At 48.6% G+C, this 17,365-nt stretch overlaps 1 protein-coding gene across 4 annotated transcripts in view; it reads left to right on the forward strand.

Annotated features, from left to right (window-relative positions):
• Positions 1-17,365, forward strand: part of scaf11 (SR-related CTD-associated factor 11) — a 112,943-nt gene that overhangs the window by 8,100 nt on the left and 87,478 nt on the right. For all 4 annotated transcript variants that reach the window (XM_072485056.1, XM_072485058.1, XM_072485057.1 and 1 more), the window contains exon 2: positions 4,464-4,551. In XM_072485056.1, the coding sequence (XP_072341157.1) occupies positions 4,491-4,551 (61 nt within the window). In that variant the 5' untranslated portion in view covers positions 4,464-4,490. The remainder of the gene's footprint in view (positions 1-4,463; positions 4,552-17,365) is intronic.

The raw sequence follows: 17,365 nt of genomic DNA on the forward strand, positions 1-17,365 counted from the left end.
ACTAAACTCTTTAATAGCATTGTTTGAAACTTTCCAAATCACTATTCTCTTTCAGTTTTCACTTCTACTAGAACCAAAGTACCGGTAAATGCAGACTAAGAATCAGTTCACTTATTTGTTATTTTGAATCCTATTGACGATGGGTGTTTTAAATTCCATGTACAGCTTGGTAGATATTATTTAACAAATATTTGCTGACTTGTGATGTCTCAGCATTGCCATTTATTTATAGTTGCATGTACTGCCACTTCCTGTTTATCTGTCACCGCTTTTGGTACCTTGTAGATTAACATCAAGGTAATATGGTTTTTCAAATAAAAATCAGGTCTTCGTTTTTGACTGTTTACATAAAAAACACCTCTCTTAGCTCTTTCCTGCCCTTGGTATAAATATTCCTGAACTCACTGAAGACTTCACACCAAGGGTACATTTGGAATGATTTGATTACTGACTGAGCAGCATGGAGGCACAGTGGGTAGCACTGCTGCCTCACAGAGCCACGGTCCCAGGTTCACTTCCAGCCTTGGGTGACTGGCCGTCACTTGCTTTTGCTGATTTATATAAATGATTTATAAATGGGTGTTGAGGGCAAAATCTCTAAATTTGCAGATGATTCTAAGAGAAGCAGAATAGTGAATTGTGAGGATGACGCTGAGTGACTTCAAAGTGACATTGACAAGTTGGCCAAATGGGCAGACACCTGGTAGATGAACATTTTGGTAGAAGTAACATGGGGGGGACAGTATAGATTCAATGGTACAACTTTGAGGGAAGTACAGGTGCAGAAGGACCTCGAGGTTCAAGTGCATAATTCTCTGAAGGTGGCCAGGCAAGTTGAAACAGTTGTTAAGAAGGATTATAGGATCCTTGGGTTTATAAATAGAGGCACAGTAAAAAAACAAGGAAGTGAGGCTACACCGCTACAAATCTTGGGTGCGATTCTCCGACCCCCCACCGGGTTGGAGAATCGCTGGGGGCTGGCGTGAATCCCGCCCCCGCCGTGTCCCGAATTCTCTGCCGCCAGAGATTCGGTGGGGGCGGGAATCGCGACGGTTGGCGGGCCCACCCCCGGCGATTCTCCGGTCCGCGATGAGCCAAAGTCCCGCCGCTGTCAACCCACGCCAGCCGGCGTGGATTGAACCACCTTTCGAACAACGGGACAAGGTGGCCCGGGCGGGCTCCGGGGTCCTGGGGGGGGGGCGCGGGGCATTCTGGCCCCGGGGGTGCCCCCACGGTGGCCTGGCCCGTGATCGGGGCCCACCGATCCACGGGCGGGCCTGTGCCGTGGGGGCACTCTCTTTCTTCCGCCTTCGCCATGGTCTTCACTATGGCGGAGGCGGAAGAGACCCCCTCCACTGTGCATGCGCGGGGATGCCGTGAGCGGCCGCTGACGCTCCCGCGCATGCGTCGCACGGCAAAGCCATTTCTGCGCCAGCTGCCAAAGGCCTTTCCCGCCAGCCGGCGGGGCGGAAATCACTCCGGCGCGGGCCTAGCCCCTCAAGCTGACGGCTCGGCCCCTCAAGATGCGGGAAATTCCGCACCTTTGGGGCGGCGCAATGCCGGACTGTTTGGCGCCGGTCGGCGGACATCGCGCCGATTACGGAGACTCCTGCCCCATGTGTTCAGTTTTGGCACCTTATTTAAAGAAGGATGTTAAAGCCCTGGAGAGAGTGCAAATGATATTTACTGGAATGATACCAGGAAAGATTGGAGAAATTGGGCTTGTTCACCTTCATAGATCATAGAATTTACAGTGCAGAAGGAGGCCATTCGGCCCATCGAGTCTGTACCGGCTCTTGGAAAGAGCACCCTACCCAACACCTCCACCCTATCCCCATAACCCCATCCAACACTAAGGGCAATTTGGGACACTAAAGGCAATTTATCATGGCCAATCCACCTAACCTGCACATCTTTGGACTGTGGGAGGAAACCGGAGCACCCGGAGGAAACCCACGCACACACGAGGAGGATGTGCAGACTCCGCACAGACAGTGACCTAAGCCGGAATCGAACCTGGGACCCTGGAGCTGTGAAGCAATTGTGCTATCCACAATGCTACCGTGCTGCCCTAAATGAATGAAAATCGCTTATTGTCACAAGTAGGTTTCAAATGAAGTTACTGTGAAAAGCCCCTAGTCGCCACATTCCGGCACCTGTTCGGAGAGGCTGGTACAGGAATTGAACCGTGTTGCTGGCCTGCCTTGGTCTGCTTTAAAAGCCAGCTCTTTAGCCCTGTGCTAAACCAGCCTCTTTCAGCCCTGTGCTAAACCAGCCTCTTTGGATACCTTGGAGCCGAGAAGATTAAGAGGTGACCTTATTGAGGTATGTCAGGGTCAGAATTTCCGGATAGTCAGCAAAAGAGTGAGGTGAGGAGAAACGTCTTTACTCAGAATTGTTGGGATTAGGAATGCGCTGTCTGGGAGAGTGGAGGTGAATTCCATAATAGGTTTCAAAAGAGAGCTGGATACATATTTGAAAGGGATTAATTTAGCGGGCTACGTAGATAGGGCTGGGAAATGGGACTAGCTGGGTAACTCTTTCGGGAGCCGGTGTGGACACGATGTGCCGAACGACCGCCTCCTGTGTTGTAAATAACATAAAACAAATATTTGTAAAAGTTTGGTATTAAGTGTGCATGTTGGGAAATCACCCTTCAGGTGGTAATGTTCAGATATATACTGAGATGTTAAAGGGGAACAGGTGCACTCAGGAATGGTTAATTTTAATCACGCAATCTAGATGCTTACACACATTTATCAATGGAAAAATTGTAATTCTACACATTTGTTGTCAGCCTAATGAAAGGAATATTTTGTTGTTTTTATTTTGCAACCCTGTCGGACAGTTGTGCAACTTTGGAACTCTCTGACGCAGAAGGTCACTGAATATCTTTAAGGCGGAGGTAGAAAGATTCTCGTTGGGCAAGGGAATCCAAGGTTATCAGGGATAGACGGGGCATGTGGAAATGGGCACATAGAGAACAGCTGGCTCAAGGGGCCAAATGGCCTACTTCTCCTATTTCATATGTTCATGTAGAGTGATGTACAGTCTGACACATTTATTTAGCAAGTATGTATCTGGTCAGTTGGCATCTGTGTAGAAGACAGGTTAGTACTTTGAATCGTCTACTTAAGGCCTCATGACAATCTGTGTCTAATTAAAAGGCTGGGGTTTGGGTAGGTGGTCAACCTGAGGGATATGGTAAAGCAATTACTGAACAGGCTTACAATCTGCTTCTAATCTTCTGTATCGAGTTGGCCTCATGGCCAAGCATCTCCATTTTATCTGCAGGTATGCTCAAGCCCCTGGGATGGCAGACTTCCTTTCGACAGGATATTAGTGAACTCGCTATTCTTTGTAATATTAGCCTTTGTAATTTCAGCCATTTTTGTTTTGTCATAGAAATTAATTGATATATCCAATTCCGTTTTGTCACTTGCCGTAATGAGCTCATGGCCATGGCAGGGTTAAATTGAAATATATGATTAGATTGATGTTTCCCCTGGGGCTCTTGGCGCTTCCTTTAAACGAGGGGGTGGGGCACCACCTGACAGTTGTGAGTATTAGCACATTATAAGACAGACTCCCTGAGTTGGAGAAAAACATACGGTTGGAGTAGAAGTCCAAAGACGTGCAAGTTAGGTGGATTGACCATGATAAATTGCCCTTCGTGACCAAAAAGGTTAGGAGGGGTTATTGGGTTACGGGGATAGGGTGGAAGTGAGGGCTTAAGTGGGTCGGTGCAGACTTGATGGGCCGAATGGCCTCCTTCTGCACTATGTTCTAAGGCAATATTTCACAACTAGTGTCATCAGAGTAGATCAGTGGCCATTTATAACAAATGATTTGATTATTGGACAAACTGATAGCTTTACAAGACTGCTTGAAAGGAAGCCTTTGCTGCTTTATGTATTTATTTGAATTAATTAGAATTTCCACTGTTAAGTGCTCTTATTTTGGAAAGCAGTTGCATTTAATTGGCAGTTGTGAGAAATGAGAACTGAAAGTCAATTAAACATAATTAATCTTATCTTTCCTAAGGAGGACTGGCTTATACCTTGTTAATTGTACATATGGAGGCCTGGCATAGAGGACCATATGTTAAATGGGTGTAGTGCCAACCAACCTTGTATACACTGCATTGCATCAAATGCTACCAGTAACATTTATCTTTCTTTACCCTGCTTCCATCCTTTAGTTGGGAGGTGGTGCAGCAACCCCATAACTATGCCAAAAACACTGGCAGATAAGCTACCTGATGATTTTATCTTTTATTAGGACCTCTCAAGTCTCAGGTGGACAATTGAAGCCATTCTAGCTATTAAAACAACACAACTTTGTGCAGATGTTCTTTGTTTGGCTCTGGATAAGAAACCTGTTGCATTGTATTGAGAGAGCTTACCTATTTTGTGTTAGAAGTCTTGAACTTCAATTGCCTTTAAATTTTGTTTAATTTGCAGTGTTGCATTATCAACTGAGTGTAAAAGATGGGACGTAAGACGTTAACTGGATCTGCAGCAGCTCCAGAAAAGGATGAAGATTTAGAAGGTAAGTTTATTCGCTTTGTGATGTGTGCCTGCCAACTTTGAAAACTTTACTGTGAATCAGAAATGTTTTACATTTTAATTATGTTTGTAATCAATTGCTGTGTTGGGAATAAACCTTTAATACCGAGGGAAAGATTGTTTTCCCACTACAGTGAAAATGCATTTTAAAGTATTGATGGGAACTTGATTATCCATGCTCCCAGTAAACTGCATTCTCCATTATCAAATTATTTTTGCCGTTAATGGGAGTCTGGTGATAATCTGGTCTGCCATCTTTTTTATTTCAGAAGATGGGCTGCTGATGGATGGTTGGAGAGTAGCAGCTACTGTGTAACACTAATATTAAAACTAGGGTTTGTGTGGTACTTTGGGCTAACTGTTTTGGGTTTCTGTGTGTATGTGGGCATGTGAGGCTGTGAAATGGAAAATCAGCTGATCAATTGTAGCAGGCCTATCTTGCTAGTGGGTATATGAGTGAGTGCTGTTGGAGAACTGAAATACGCAGTCTACAGTAATTTGGGACATCCCCTCCATTATATTGAATAATCGCAATTCCACTCGACTCTGGTAGTCAACTGTTTTCCTTTTTTAACAGATGTCACAGGCTTTAGACAGAGTTGATATGTGAAGAATATAATTTGTGCAAAGGTTGTTCTTGCCCAGATGTAATTTTTGTTGAAAACAAATACTTGCACACGTATAGGGCTAGATTCTCAGTCGGTGGGATCCTCCGTGTGGCCGGCAGTGCACTCACGCCTGCGGATTTCCCAAAGGTGTGGGGGTACCCACAATGGGAAACCCCATTGGCTGGCTGCCGGGACGGAGAATTCCACTGCCGGCGGGAGCGCGCTGCACCAGAAAACGGGTGCGGCGGGACGGAGGATCCTGCCCCCAGGCTTACAAACGGCAGCTGCTGAAATGGCCATAAAGGAGTTTTAAGTTTTTTTTCCAAACATCATCTTGTTGATGTCAGTATTATTTACTGACAGAGTTTTCAGTATGCTGCCTATTTCCATCAAGGACTTCTGGTTTTTCAAGGTTGGTACTTTGTTGAAAATTATTACTTAAATAGATCTTCTTGTCATGCGCACTTAAAAAAAAATTGGTTTTGAACTACAGTTAGCTAACGTATTTTTGCTCCGTCTGTTTCGATGACTTGTTTTTCATAACAATGCTGATTTGATTTTGGCGCTTGCATGGTGCCCGTTCTTTGCTGTCTTGAGAAGGTACCAGTCAGCCTTTCTGAACCACTGCAGTCCTGTCGCTTCCAAAGTGGTTGCTCCCACGATTGGGGTAGGGAATTCATGCACTCATGAAGACTTAGTGGTAAATATCCAAGTCAAGATGGGATGTAAGCTAGGGCAGAACTTTGATTGCTGGTATTCCTATAATCTTGCTATTTTTGCCATCCTCGGCGATGGTGGTCTCAAGGTGCTGAAGAAGTAAGCTTGCTGAGCTACATCAGTGTATCCGATGGATGTTATATACTGCAGCCACAGTGCATTGGTACTGAAAGGATGTACATTGAATCTATTTGTAACTGTGTCAATTCCGCTGTTCTGGATGCTATTAAGCTCCATAGGTGTTGTTTCAGCTGTACCCAACCAAGCAAGTAGGCTCTATTTAATCACACTTGTGCTTTCAATGTTATAGAAGTTGGGGAACAACCTGGGGGGTTAAGGAAGTAAGCCACTTGTCGCAGAACACAACTTGAGGTCAATGGTGACCCTCTCCTCCCACTGCAATATTATCAGTGGGGAACCAGGTAATGATGGTGCCTAGTGAATCTCTATCGTGGGTTTCTTGTCGGCAATGGTCAATGCCTGGCACTTATGTGAAAGTGTTTATGGAACCACCTCCTTATGTTATCTAATTGTCCACCGCTGTTCTCAACTACATCCAGTGACGTTATTGAGTTTGATCCCATCTGTTTGGTGTGGAACCACTTATCTCTGACTGCAAATGACGCTTTTGGTATTTAGTTCACAGATTGTAACTTCATTAACTTGGTGTCTCATTCTGAGTTAAGCCTAGTACTACTCACGGCTTATATTTTTATATTTCGTGTTGAACCATGAATTATCTGCCAGTTTATTGGTGACAGAAGTGAGCAGCATGAGGTTTCAGGTTGTATTACACAATCTTGTTGTTGATGACAGCCCACAGTGGGGCTTATTGCTGTTCGACATGATCTAAAGTGATTTCACAAATGAGTAGCTTGCCAGGTCATTTCAAAGGGCATTCAGAGTTGACCACATGTTAGAGTACTGCACGGTAGCACAGTGGATAGCACTGTTGCTTCACAGCTCCAGGGTCCCAGATTTGATTCCCGGCTTGGGTCACTGTCTGTGCGGAGTCTGCATGTTCTCCCTGTGTCTGCGTGGGTTTCCTCCGGGTGCTCCGGTATCCTCCCACAAGTCCTTAAAGACGTGCTATTAGGCGAATTGGACATTCTGAATTCTCCCTCTGTGTACCCAAACAGGCGCCGGAGTGTGCAGCAAGGGGCTTTTCACAGTAACTTGCAGTGTTAATGTAAGCCTACTTGTGACAATAAAGATTATTATTATGTAAGCTGAAAGTGACAGTGAGACTTCTGGTTGCGGCTATGCAGAGCTAAGTCGCACATTCGGCAGCTCCAGCTTGGAACGGACCTTTGGGCTCTTTTCAGGGCCCCCAACGGCATTTTTCCGACATTTCTCGATGTGAGAAGAAGACTGCAACATTTCCCCGACAGTGTATGGCTTGGACCAGGAGCGGGGCGACTAAAAAAAGTGGTGGTGAAGCCAAAGAAAGTGCGAGGGAAGAAGAGCACGATGGCGGCGGGCAGGGACCAGGCAGCGTGGGCGCAGGAGCAGCAGGAGGTTATCCAGCGCTGCTCCAGGGAGCTCAAAGCGGACCTGCTGGAGCCGATGAAGGCTTCTATTGATAAGCTGCTGGAGACCCAGATGGCCCAGGGGGTGGCGATCGCGAGGTCCGACAAAACATCTCAGATAACGAGGACAAGATCTTGGGCCTAGCGGTAAAGGTGGAGGCGCTCCACAAGAAATGGCAGGAACAGTTCGTGGAGATGGAGAATCGGTCGAACCGGACGAATCTGCGGGTCCTGGGCCTCCCGGAGGGGCTGGAGGGGTCGGACGTGGGGGCCTATCTGGTCACATGTTAAACTCGCTGATGGGAGGGGGGTTCTTCCAGGGGCCCCTGGAGCTGGAAGGGGCCCATAGAGTGCTGGCGAGGAGGCCCAAGGCTAACGAGCCGCCGCGGGTGGTGTTGGTGCGGTTTCAGCGGTTCGCTGATCGGGCGTGCGTACTCAGCTGGGCCAAGAATGAGAGGAGCAGCAGGTGGGAGAATGCGGAGGTTTGAGTATATCAGGACTGGAACGCGGAGGTGGCGAAGAAGAAGGCCGGGTACAATCGGGCGAAGGCGGTGCTGCACAGGAAGGGGGTGAAGCTTGGCATGCTGCAGCCAGCGTGTCTGTGGGTCACCTACAAAGACCAGCACCATGATTTTGAGTCCCCGGAGGAGGCATGGGCCGTTGTTAAGGCCGAGAAGCTGGACACAAACTGAGGGTCAGGTGTGGGGATGGTCTGGGATTGTGGTTGTTGTGTTACATTTTGAGGGGGGGTTCTTTGTTCTTGTTTAGTTTTGATTCGGTTAGGGTGGGTTGGGCACTGTTTTGGTTGGGTCTGTCAGGTGGGCTCTTGGAGGGGGGCAAGTAAACGGAGTAGGGGGTGGATGGCCGGTAGGGGGGTTGGGAAGGGTGAGGCCCCGCGGGGGAGGCCCGAGTCGGGGGTGAGGGGACTGGGCCTGTAAAGGGAGCTGCGACAGAGGAGGCGGGGCCGGGCAGGTGGAAAGCGCGGGCTTTTTCCCGCGCTGAAGGCTGGAGATGGCCGGGGCGGCGAAGCGTGGGTTTTTTCCTGCGCTTGGGATGGAAGAGGGAGGCGGAGAGCCTGCTGGTGGGTAATGGAGGGGAAGTCCCACAATGGGAGGAGTCGAAGGAGAGGCAGGAGCGGCCGGGGTCAGCTGCCTTGCTGGAGTGCAATGCAGCTAGGGGGGGATCCTAGCTTGGGGGGGGGGGGGGGGGACCGGGTTGCTGCTGGTGGGGGGGGGGGTGGGGGTGGGGGGGGAACCGGGTTGCTGCTGGTATGGTCAAGGGGGAGCTGGAGCGAGTAGAGGGGGTTGGGAAGGGGGTCTGCCACCGTGGGGTACACGCGGGCGCATGATTGGCCGAGGAGGGGTTATGGCTAGTCGGCGGGGGAAGGGGGCGGGTAGCCCCCTGATCCGGCTGATAACCTGGAACGTAAGGGCGCTGAACGGGCTGGTTAAGCGGGCCCGGGTGTTCGCACACCTGAAGAGGCTGAACGCGGATGTGGTCATGCTCCAGGAGACACACCTGAAGGTGGCAGACCAGGTAAGATTGAGGAAGGGGTGGGTAGGCCAGGTGTTTCACTCTGGGCTGGATGCCAAAAATCGGGGGGGTGGCGATCTTGGTGGGAAAGAGGGTGTCGTTCGAGGCGTTGAGCATTGTGACAAACAATGGCGGCAGGTACATAATGGTAAGTGGTAAGCTGCAAGGGGAAAGTGTGGTGCTGGTCAACGTGTACGCCCCGAACTGGGACGATGCGGGTTTTATGCGGCGCATGCTGGGTCGGATCCCTGACTTGGAAGTGGGGGGCCTGATAATGGGGGGGGGACTAACACGGTGTTGGATCCGGCACTGGATCGCTCCAGGTCTAGGATAGCCATTTCGGATCACGCCCCGCATTGGGTAGACCTAGAGCTGTGGGAGTAGTGGGACCTGCGGCCGTTGTGGCGCTTGGAGGTGGGGCTGTTGACGGACGAGGAGGTGAGCGAGCTGGTCCGAAGAAGCATAGAGAGATACCTGGAGGCCAACGATAACGGGGAGGTCCGAGTGGGGATGGTCTGGGAGGCGCAGAGGGCGGTGGTTAGGGGAGAGCTGATCTCCATTAGGGCCCACAAGGAGAGGAGAGAGCAGAGGGAGTGGGGGAGATGGAGAGGGTAGACAGGAGGTATGCGGAGGTGCCGGAGGAGGGACTGTTGAGGGAGAGGCGTAGCCTCCAGGCTGAATTCGACCTGTTGACCACCAGGAAGGCGGAGGCACAGTGGAGGAAGGCCCACGGGGCGATTTATGAATATGGGGAAAAGGCAAGTCGGATGCTGGCGCATCAGCTTCGGAAGCGGGGCGCAGCTAGAGAGATTGGGGGAGTTAAAATAGGGGGGTGTGTGGTGCGGAGTGGGGTTGGCATCAATGGGGTCTTCAGGGACTTTTATGAGGAACTGTATCGGTCCGAGCCCTCACTGGAGGAGGGAGGGATGGGCCGCCTTCTGGACCAACTGAAGTTCCCGCAGATGGAGGAGGGACTGGTGGTGGGATTAGGGGCCCCGATTGGTTTGGAGGAGCTGGCCAAAGGGATAGGGAGCATGGAGGCGGGGAAGGCACCGAGGCCGGACAGTTTCCCGGTCGAATTTTACAAAAAATATGTGGACCTGTTGGGCCCGTTGCTGGTTAGGTCCTTCAATGAGGCAAGGGAGCTGATCTCCTTGATCCTGAAGCGGGACAAGGATCCCCTGCAGTGTGAGTCTTACAGGCCGATTTCATTGTTAAATGTAGATGCCAAGGTTCTGGCGAAGGTCTTAGCCACGCGAATTGAGGATTGTGTGTCGCAGGTCATCCGCGAAGACCAGACTGGGTTCGTGAAGGGGAGGCAGTTGAACGCGAATGTGCGGAGGCTCCTGAACGTTGTTATGATGCCGGCGAGGGAGTGGGAGGTGGAGATGGACGCTGAGAAGGCATTCGGTGGGGTAGAGTGGGGGTATTTGTGGGAGGTGCTGAAGAGGTTCGGGTTTGGGGAGGGGTTCGTCAGGTGGGTTAGGCTGTTGTACGAGGTCCCGATGTGTGGCCACGAACAAGAGGTCTGAGTACTTTCGGTTGCATTGAAGGACGAGGCAGGGGTGTCCCTTGTCCCCCCTGCTCTACGCACTGGAGATTGAACCCCTGGCTATGGCACTGAGGGAGTCGAGGAACTGGAGGGGGCTGGTGCGGGGTGGGGAGGAGCATAGGGTGTCTCTCTATGCGGACGACTTGCTGCTATATGTGGCGGACCCAGTGGGGGAATGCCGGAGGTAATGAGGGTCCTCAGGGAGTTCAGGGATTTCTCAGGGTACAAGCTCAACTTGGGGAAGAGTGAGTTGTTTGTGGTTCATCCAGGGGACCAGGAGAGGGGGATTGGCGTGCTCACACTAAAAAGGGCGGAGAGGAGCTTCAGGTATTTGGGGGTCCAGGTGGCCAGGAGCTGGGGGGCCCTGCATAGACTTAATTTCACGAGGCTGGTGGAGCAAATGGAGGAGGGGTTTAAGAGGTGAGACGCGTTGCCGCTGTCCCTGGCAGGTAGGGTGCAGTCAAGATGATGGTGCTCCCAAAGTTTTTGTTTCTGTTCCAGTCCCTCCCCATTCTTATCCCGAAGGCCTTCTTTAGGCGGGTCAACAGGAGCATAACGGGGTTTATGTGGGCGTGAGGGACTCCGAGGGTGAGAAGGGTGTTCCTGGAGCGGAGTAGGGATGGGGGGGGCTGGCACTGCCCAACCTCTCTGGGTACTACTGGGCCGCCAATGCGGCGATGGTGCACAAGTGGGTGATGGAGGGGGAGGGGGCTGCATGGAAGAGACTGGAGACGGCGTCTTGTGAGGGTACGAGTCTGGAGGTGCTGGCAACGGCGCTGCTGCCGCTCCCTCCAATGAGGTATACCACGAGTGCGGTGGTGGCGGCTGCCCTCAGAATTTGGGGGCAATGGAGGCACGGGGGGAAGGGTGGACCCCGATACGGGGGAACCACCGGTTTGTCCCAGGGAGAATAGATGGAGGGTTTTCGGTGTGGCACAGGGCAGGGATAAGAAGGTTAGGGGACCTGTTTGTGGATGGGAGGTTCGTGAGCTGGGGGAGAAGTACGGGCTCCCTCCGGGAAACGCCTTTAGGTATCTACAGGTAAGGGCGTTTGCCAGGTGGCAAGTGGTGGAATTCCCGCTGCTGCCGCCACGCACGGTACAGGACAGGGTGCTCTCGGGGGCGTGGGTTGGAGAGGGGACGTTCTCGGCAACATACCAGGTGATGCAGGAGGAGGCCTCGGTGGAGGTGCTGAAAGGTAAGTGGGGGGAGGAGATCGAGGAGAGAATGTGGGCAGATGCCCTCCGGAGGGTGAACTCTTCCTCTTCGTGCGCGAGGCTCAGCCTCATACAATTTAAGGTGCTGCACAGGACACACATGACCGGGACAAGGATGAGCCGGTTTTTTTGGGGGTGAGGACAGGTGTGTTAGGTGCTCAGGGAGCCCAGCAAACCACACCCATATGTTCTGGGCATGCCCAGCGCTGGAGGAATTTTGGAAGGGAGTAGCGAGGGTGATAGGATCCAGGGTCAAACCCGGCTGGGGGCTCGCAATATTTGGGGTTGCAGAGGAGCCGGGAGTGCAGGAGGCGAAAGAGGCCGGTATTCTGGCCTTTGCGTCCCTGGTAGCCCGGCGAAGGATTCTTCTTCAGTGGAAGGATATGAGGCCCCCAAGCGTGGAATCCTGGATCAATGATATGGCGGGGTTTATTAAATTTGCCTTAAGGGGATCGGTGCAAGGGTACATCAGGCGGTGGCAACCGCTCTTGGACCTCCTGGCAGAACGGTAGACAATGGTCAGCAGCAGCAGCAACCCGGGGGGGGGGGTTCTATTTTATTTGTGTTTGTCTATACTGGGGGATCTGAGGGCGTGTATATGTTTGCTATGTGTTTCGGCGGTTGTTAATATATTATTTATGTGTGGGGGGAGGGGGGCACTGGGTTGTATTTTGTATTTAATTCTATTGGGTTCCTTTTACATTTTGTTGTTGATATTTTGTGAGACCAGCTGCAGCATCAGGAGCCCTATTAATACTTAAGTTGATGTGAATCAGAGGGGAAACTCCACTGGTTGGAATCATACTAAGTACAAAGGAAGCTAGTCGTTGGTGTTGGGAGGTCAATCATCTCAGTTCAGGGACACAGCTGCAGGTGTTCCTCAAGGCCTGGGCCCAACCATCTTCAGCTTCACTTTCCTTCCATTATAAGGTCGGAAGTTGGGATGTTTGCTAATTGTGCAATGATCATCATTCATGACACCCCACTTACTGAAGCAGCCCGTGCCCATATGCAGCACGACATGCTGATAAAGTGGCAAGAATGACTCATACCCCACAATTACCAGGCAATGACCATCTCCAACAAGTGAGAATCAAACCATCTCTCCATGACATTCAGTGGCATCACCGTCACCATCAAATCCCCCACTATCAACATCCTGGGATTGATATTGACCAGGAACTCAACAAAACCAGTCATATAAATACTGTGTCGGCAAGAGCAGATCATATGCCTATTCACAACCCACAAGACACACATCAGGAATGTGATGATGTATTCTGCCTGGATGAATGTAGCTCCAACAGCACTCGAGGAGTTTGACACTATGCAGGACAAAACAGTCCGCTTGATTGGCCCCGCATCCACCACCTCAGACATTCACTCCCTCCCACCACAAATGTATCTACAACACATGAACTGCAGCAGTTCAAGAAGACAGCCCACAACAGAAGTAAGGCTCACTGGTCTATAGTTACCTGGGTTGTCTCTACTCCCCTTCTTGAACAAGGGGACAACATTTGCTATCCTCCAGTCTTCTGGCACTATTCCTGTAGACAAAGATAACTTAAAGATCAAAGCCAAAGGCTCAGCAATCTCCTCCCTAGCTTCCCAGAGAATCCTCGGATAAATCCCATCCGGCCCAGGGGACTTATCTGTTTTCAAACTTTCCAGAATTGCTAACACCTCTTCCTTATGAACCTCAAGCCCTTCTAGTCTAGTAGCCTGAATCTTAGTATTCTCCTCGACAACATTGTCTTTTTCCTATGTGAATACTGACGAAAAATATTCATTTAGCACCTCTCCTATCTCCTCGGACTCCAAGCACAACTTCCCACTACTGTCCTTGACTGGCCCTACACTTACCCTAGTCATTCGTTTATTCCTGACATATCTATAGAAAGCTTTAGGGTTATCCTTGATCCTACCTGCCAAAGACTTCTCATGTCCCCTCCTGGCTCTTCTTAGCTCTCTCTTTAGGTCCTTCCTAGCTAACTTATAACTCTTGAGAGTCCTAACTGAACCATCATGTCTCATCTTTACATAAGCCTCCTTCTTCCTCTTGACAAGTGTTTCGACTGCTTTAGTAAACCACGGTTCCCCCGCTCGATCACTTCCTCCCTGGGAGTAGAAATTTCATTTGTCATCAAAATGTGTTTTCAGTGACACTACAATATGTGAAAGATGCAGCTGAGAAGGATCATTCAGTTCATCTTGCCGTACTCTTTAAGAACTACACTACTCCTTCCCCTCTCCAATCCTCACAAAATGACACCACAGTTTTACCTGATTCTACCGGACTCTGCTCTGTTCCATTCTAAATTTGCCCTTTTCTAGTTAAACCCGAAATCTCCTGTCCTACCCTAGCCATAATGCTTTAAGTTCATTAGTGTTCTGGATTTTCCTGTACTAGTTTATGTGCTCCTTTCAGATTGCCTTTTTTCAGGCCGCCAAGCCTAGATTTTCTATTCGTTCATGAAATGTGGGCGTCGCCAGATGGGCATTTATTGCCCACCCTAATTGCCCTGAACTGAGTGACTTGCTAGACCATTTCAGAGCGCAGTTACTAGTCAACCACTTTAAAAAAAAAAATAAAAAAAAATTTGGAGTACCAAATTCATTTTTTCCAATTAAGGGGCAATTTAGTGTGGCCAATCCATCTACCCTTCACATCTTTGGGTTGTGGGGGCGAAACTCGCGCAAACACGGGGAGAATGTGCAAACTCCACAAGGACAGTGACCCAGAGCCGGGATCGAACCTGGGATCTCTGCTGTGAGGCAGCAGGGCTAACCCACTGCGCCACCGTGATGCCCCACTAGTCAACCACATTGCTGTGGGATTGGATGCATGTGTATGCCAGACCAGGTAAGGATGGTAGATTTCCTTCCCTGAAGGACATTAGTGAATTTGATGGGTTTTTACAGCAATCGATAATAGTTTCATTGTCACCATTAAATTACAGATTTTTAATCAATTCAAAGTTCAACATCTACCGCGGTGGAATTCGAACAGCATCATGCTGGGTCTCTGCGTTACTAGTTCAGTGACAATAGCACTATGCCATTGCACATCTTCTCCCCCCCCCCCCCCTCCTCCAGTTTCTCATAAGTTGATCTTTTAATGCAACAATTCATTTATTCGAGTATTTAGTTCAATAATTTATTGGAATTCTTTGAGGAAGGAACAAGCAACATGGATAAAGGGGAGCCTTTGGATGTGGTGTACTTAGATTTCCAGAAGGCATTTGACAAGGTGCCACATAAAGAGTTCATGATGTGGGGGTAAGATATTATCATGAATAGAGGATTGGTTAACTGGCAGGGACAATCTAGGCATAAATGTGTCATTTTCAGGTTGGCAAGATTTAATAAGTGAGTGTCACAGGAATCTCAACTACTTACAATCTATTTTAATAGCTTGGATAATGGGATCGAATGTATGGGTGCTAAATTTGCCGATGAAGCAAAGATAGCTTTGAAAGTAAGTTGTAAAGACAACTTAAGGAGTCTACAAAGGTATATAGGTAGGTTAAGCAGGTGGGCAAAAATTTGGCAGATGGAGTATAATGTGGGGAAATGTGAACTTGACCACTTTGGCATGTAGCATGTTATTTAACTAGGGAGAGAGTGCAGAACTCTTGAAGTACAGAGGGACCTGGGTGTCCTGGTACCTGAATTGCAAACACTGCAGCTTCAGCAAATGATGAGGAAAGCAAACGGAATGTTGTTGTTTATTGCAGAGGGAATGGAATATAAAAGTAGTGATACTTTTACTACAATTGTGGAGGGTAGCTAGAGAATTGTGTACAGTTGTGTTCTCCTTATTTCAGAAAGAACTTAATTGCATTAAGAGAAGGTTCCTTCAACTGCCTGCTGGGATAAGGGGGCTATCCAATGAAAAAAGGTTGGTCAGGTTGGGCCTTTATCCATTGGAGTTTAGAAGAATGAGAGGCAATCATATTGAAACATGTTAAGACCCTGAGGAGACTTGACAGGGTGGATGCTGAGAGGATTCCCCCCCTGGTGAGAGAGACTAGAACTAAGGACACCGTTTAAAAATATCTCCCTTTTAAGATGGGGAAGAGGAGATTTTCTTGGCAAATCTGTGGAACACACTTGTCCAGACAACAATGGAAGTAGGGTCATTGAATATTCTTAAAGCAGATAGATTCCTGATTGGCAAAGGAGTCAGAGGGTAATGGGGAAGGAAGGAAAGTGGAGTTGAAGCCGCAGTCAAATCAGCCATGATCTTATGGAATGGCAGAGCAGGCTCAAGGGGCAGAATAGCCGACTCCTGCTAATTAGTTGTTCGTGTGTTCAGTCTTGTGGCTCTTTGTCCAACTGTCTCCATGGCTTGAATTAATTTCTTTTGTTTCAGGAATCAGAACAAGTCGCTGTGATCAAGGTGTGGTCTGAAAAGAGCACTGTACAATTTCAGCATGATGCCCTCCATCTTCAATTCAATTTTACTATTTTAAATATGTAGTTCAGCCTTCTGTTTGCTTTGTTGATTCAAAGTGTCTGTAGTTAGATGATGCCGATTGTTGAGTTTATTGAAACTTTTAGGGGTTTGTCCCCAACACCATCTGATGTGCAATGCTTTGAACTTGTTGTTTGTATTAAATTGTTTCTGTTTACTTACATGTTTTGTATATTTTGTGGTATCTGATCCACCTCTTCAAGTGCAATTTCCCCATCTGATTTGATGTAATCAATCAATTTGGATTGAGCACCTGCTAACAATAGTTAATTTAGAAAGAGAAATTCTAATGATGATTGTCTCTGCCTACACCCCCCCCCCCCCCCCCCCCCAAGCAGGAACTATCCTCGGGTGCTGACCAATTCCTCACTTTCCTTTTCATTAGCAGGATGAAAATCCTCACTACCTTAAATGTTCTAACCTTTCATGAGCTTTATCAAGTGCCATTTCAAAGTCAAGGTACACCACAAATAGGGCCTTCCACACCCTACCTGGGATGCTACATCATCAACAAACCTAAGGAAGCTGGTCAAGCAATATTACCTTTCTGAATCTACATTGAGTGCTGCTTCCTGGGTTATTGTGATACAAATCATTCTCAGAATTACGCATGATCAGTGTCATTACTTTGCAGAGCATTGAGACATGACAGATTAACCTGCTGTTGCTTTCATCTGTTTTGTTTCCTTTTTTGAAAATGGACCTTTTGAAAATTTTTGTTTATTTCCAACTTCTCTGCATCTCCCCAACACCAAGTGACTCCTTCAATGGCTTACAAGTATCATCTTTTGTGTCTTGTTGGTCCATCCCAGGGGATTTTAGCTTGTTTAGAATTTCCACCTTGTTTACGTCTCGTTAATTTCAACTTGGAATACTTAAGCCATGTTCTTGCCTTCCCTAATGAATACTTAAACAGTCATTTAATATGAACTAGAATATGCTTGTGCTCATCCTCCGTTTAATTCTGGTTAGCATCCTTTAGGGCTTTCATTTCTTTTTTTATTCTCTAAAACTAAAAGAATTTCTTTCATGTTTCGTATCTGCATTATGATATTTTCCAGATCTATCTCTGCTTTATCCTCTTGTCATGTAGGTTTTTACCTTTTTGTTGTCTAATTAAATTGCTCATTGACTGCGATCAAGGTTGCTTAGCATATTACT

The sequence above is a fragment of the Scyliorhinus torazame genome, chromosome 19 (genome assembly GCF_047496885.1).
Source record: "Scyliorhinus torazame isolate Kashiwa2021f chromosome 19, sScyTor2.1, whole genome shotgun sequence".
Classification (NCBI taxonomy): Eukaryota; Metazoa; Chordata; class Chondrichthyes; order Carcharhiniformes; family Scyliorhinidae; genus Scyliorhinus; species Scyliorhinus torazame.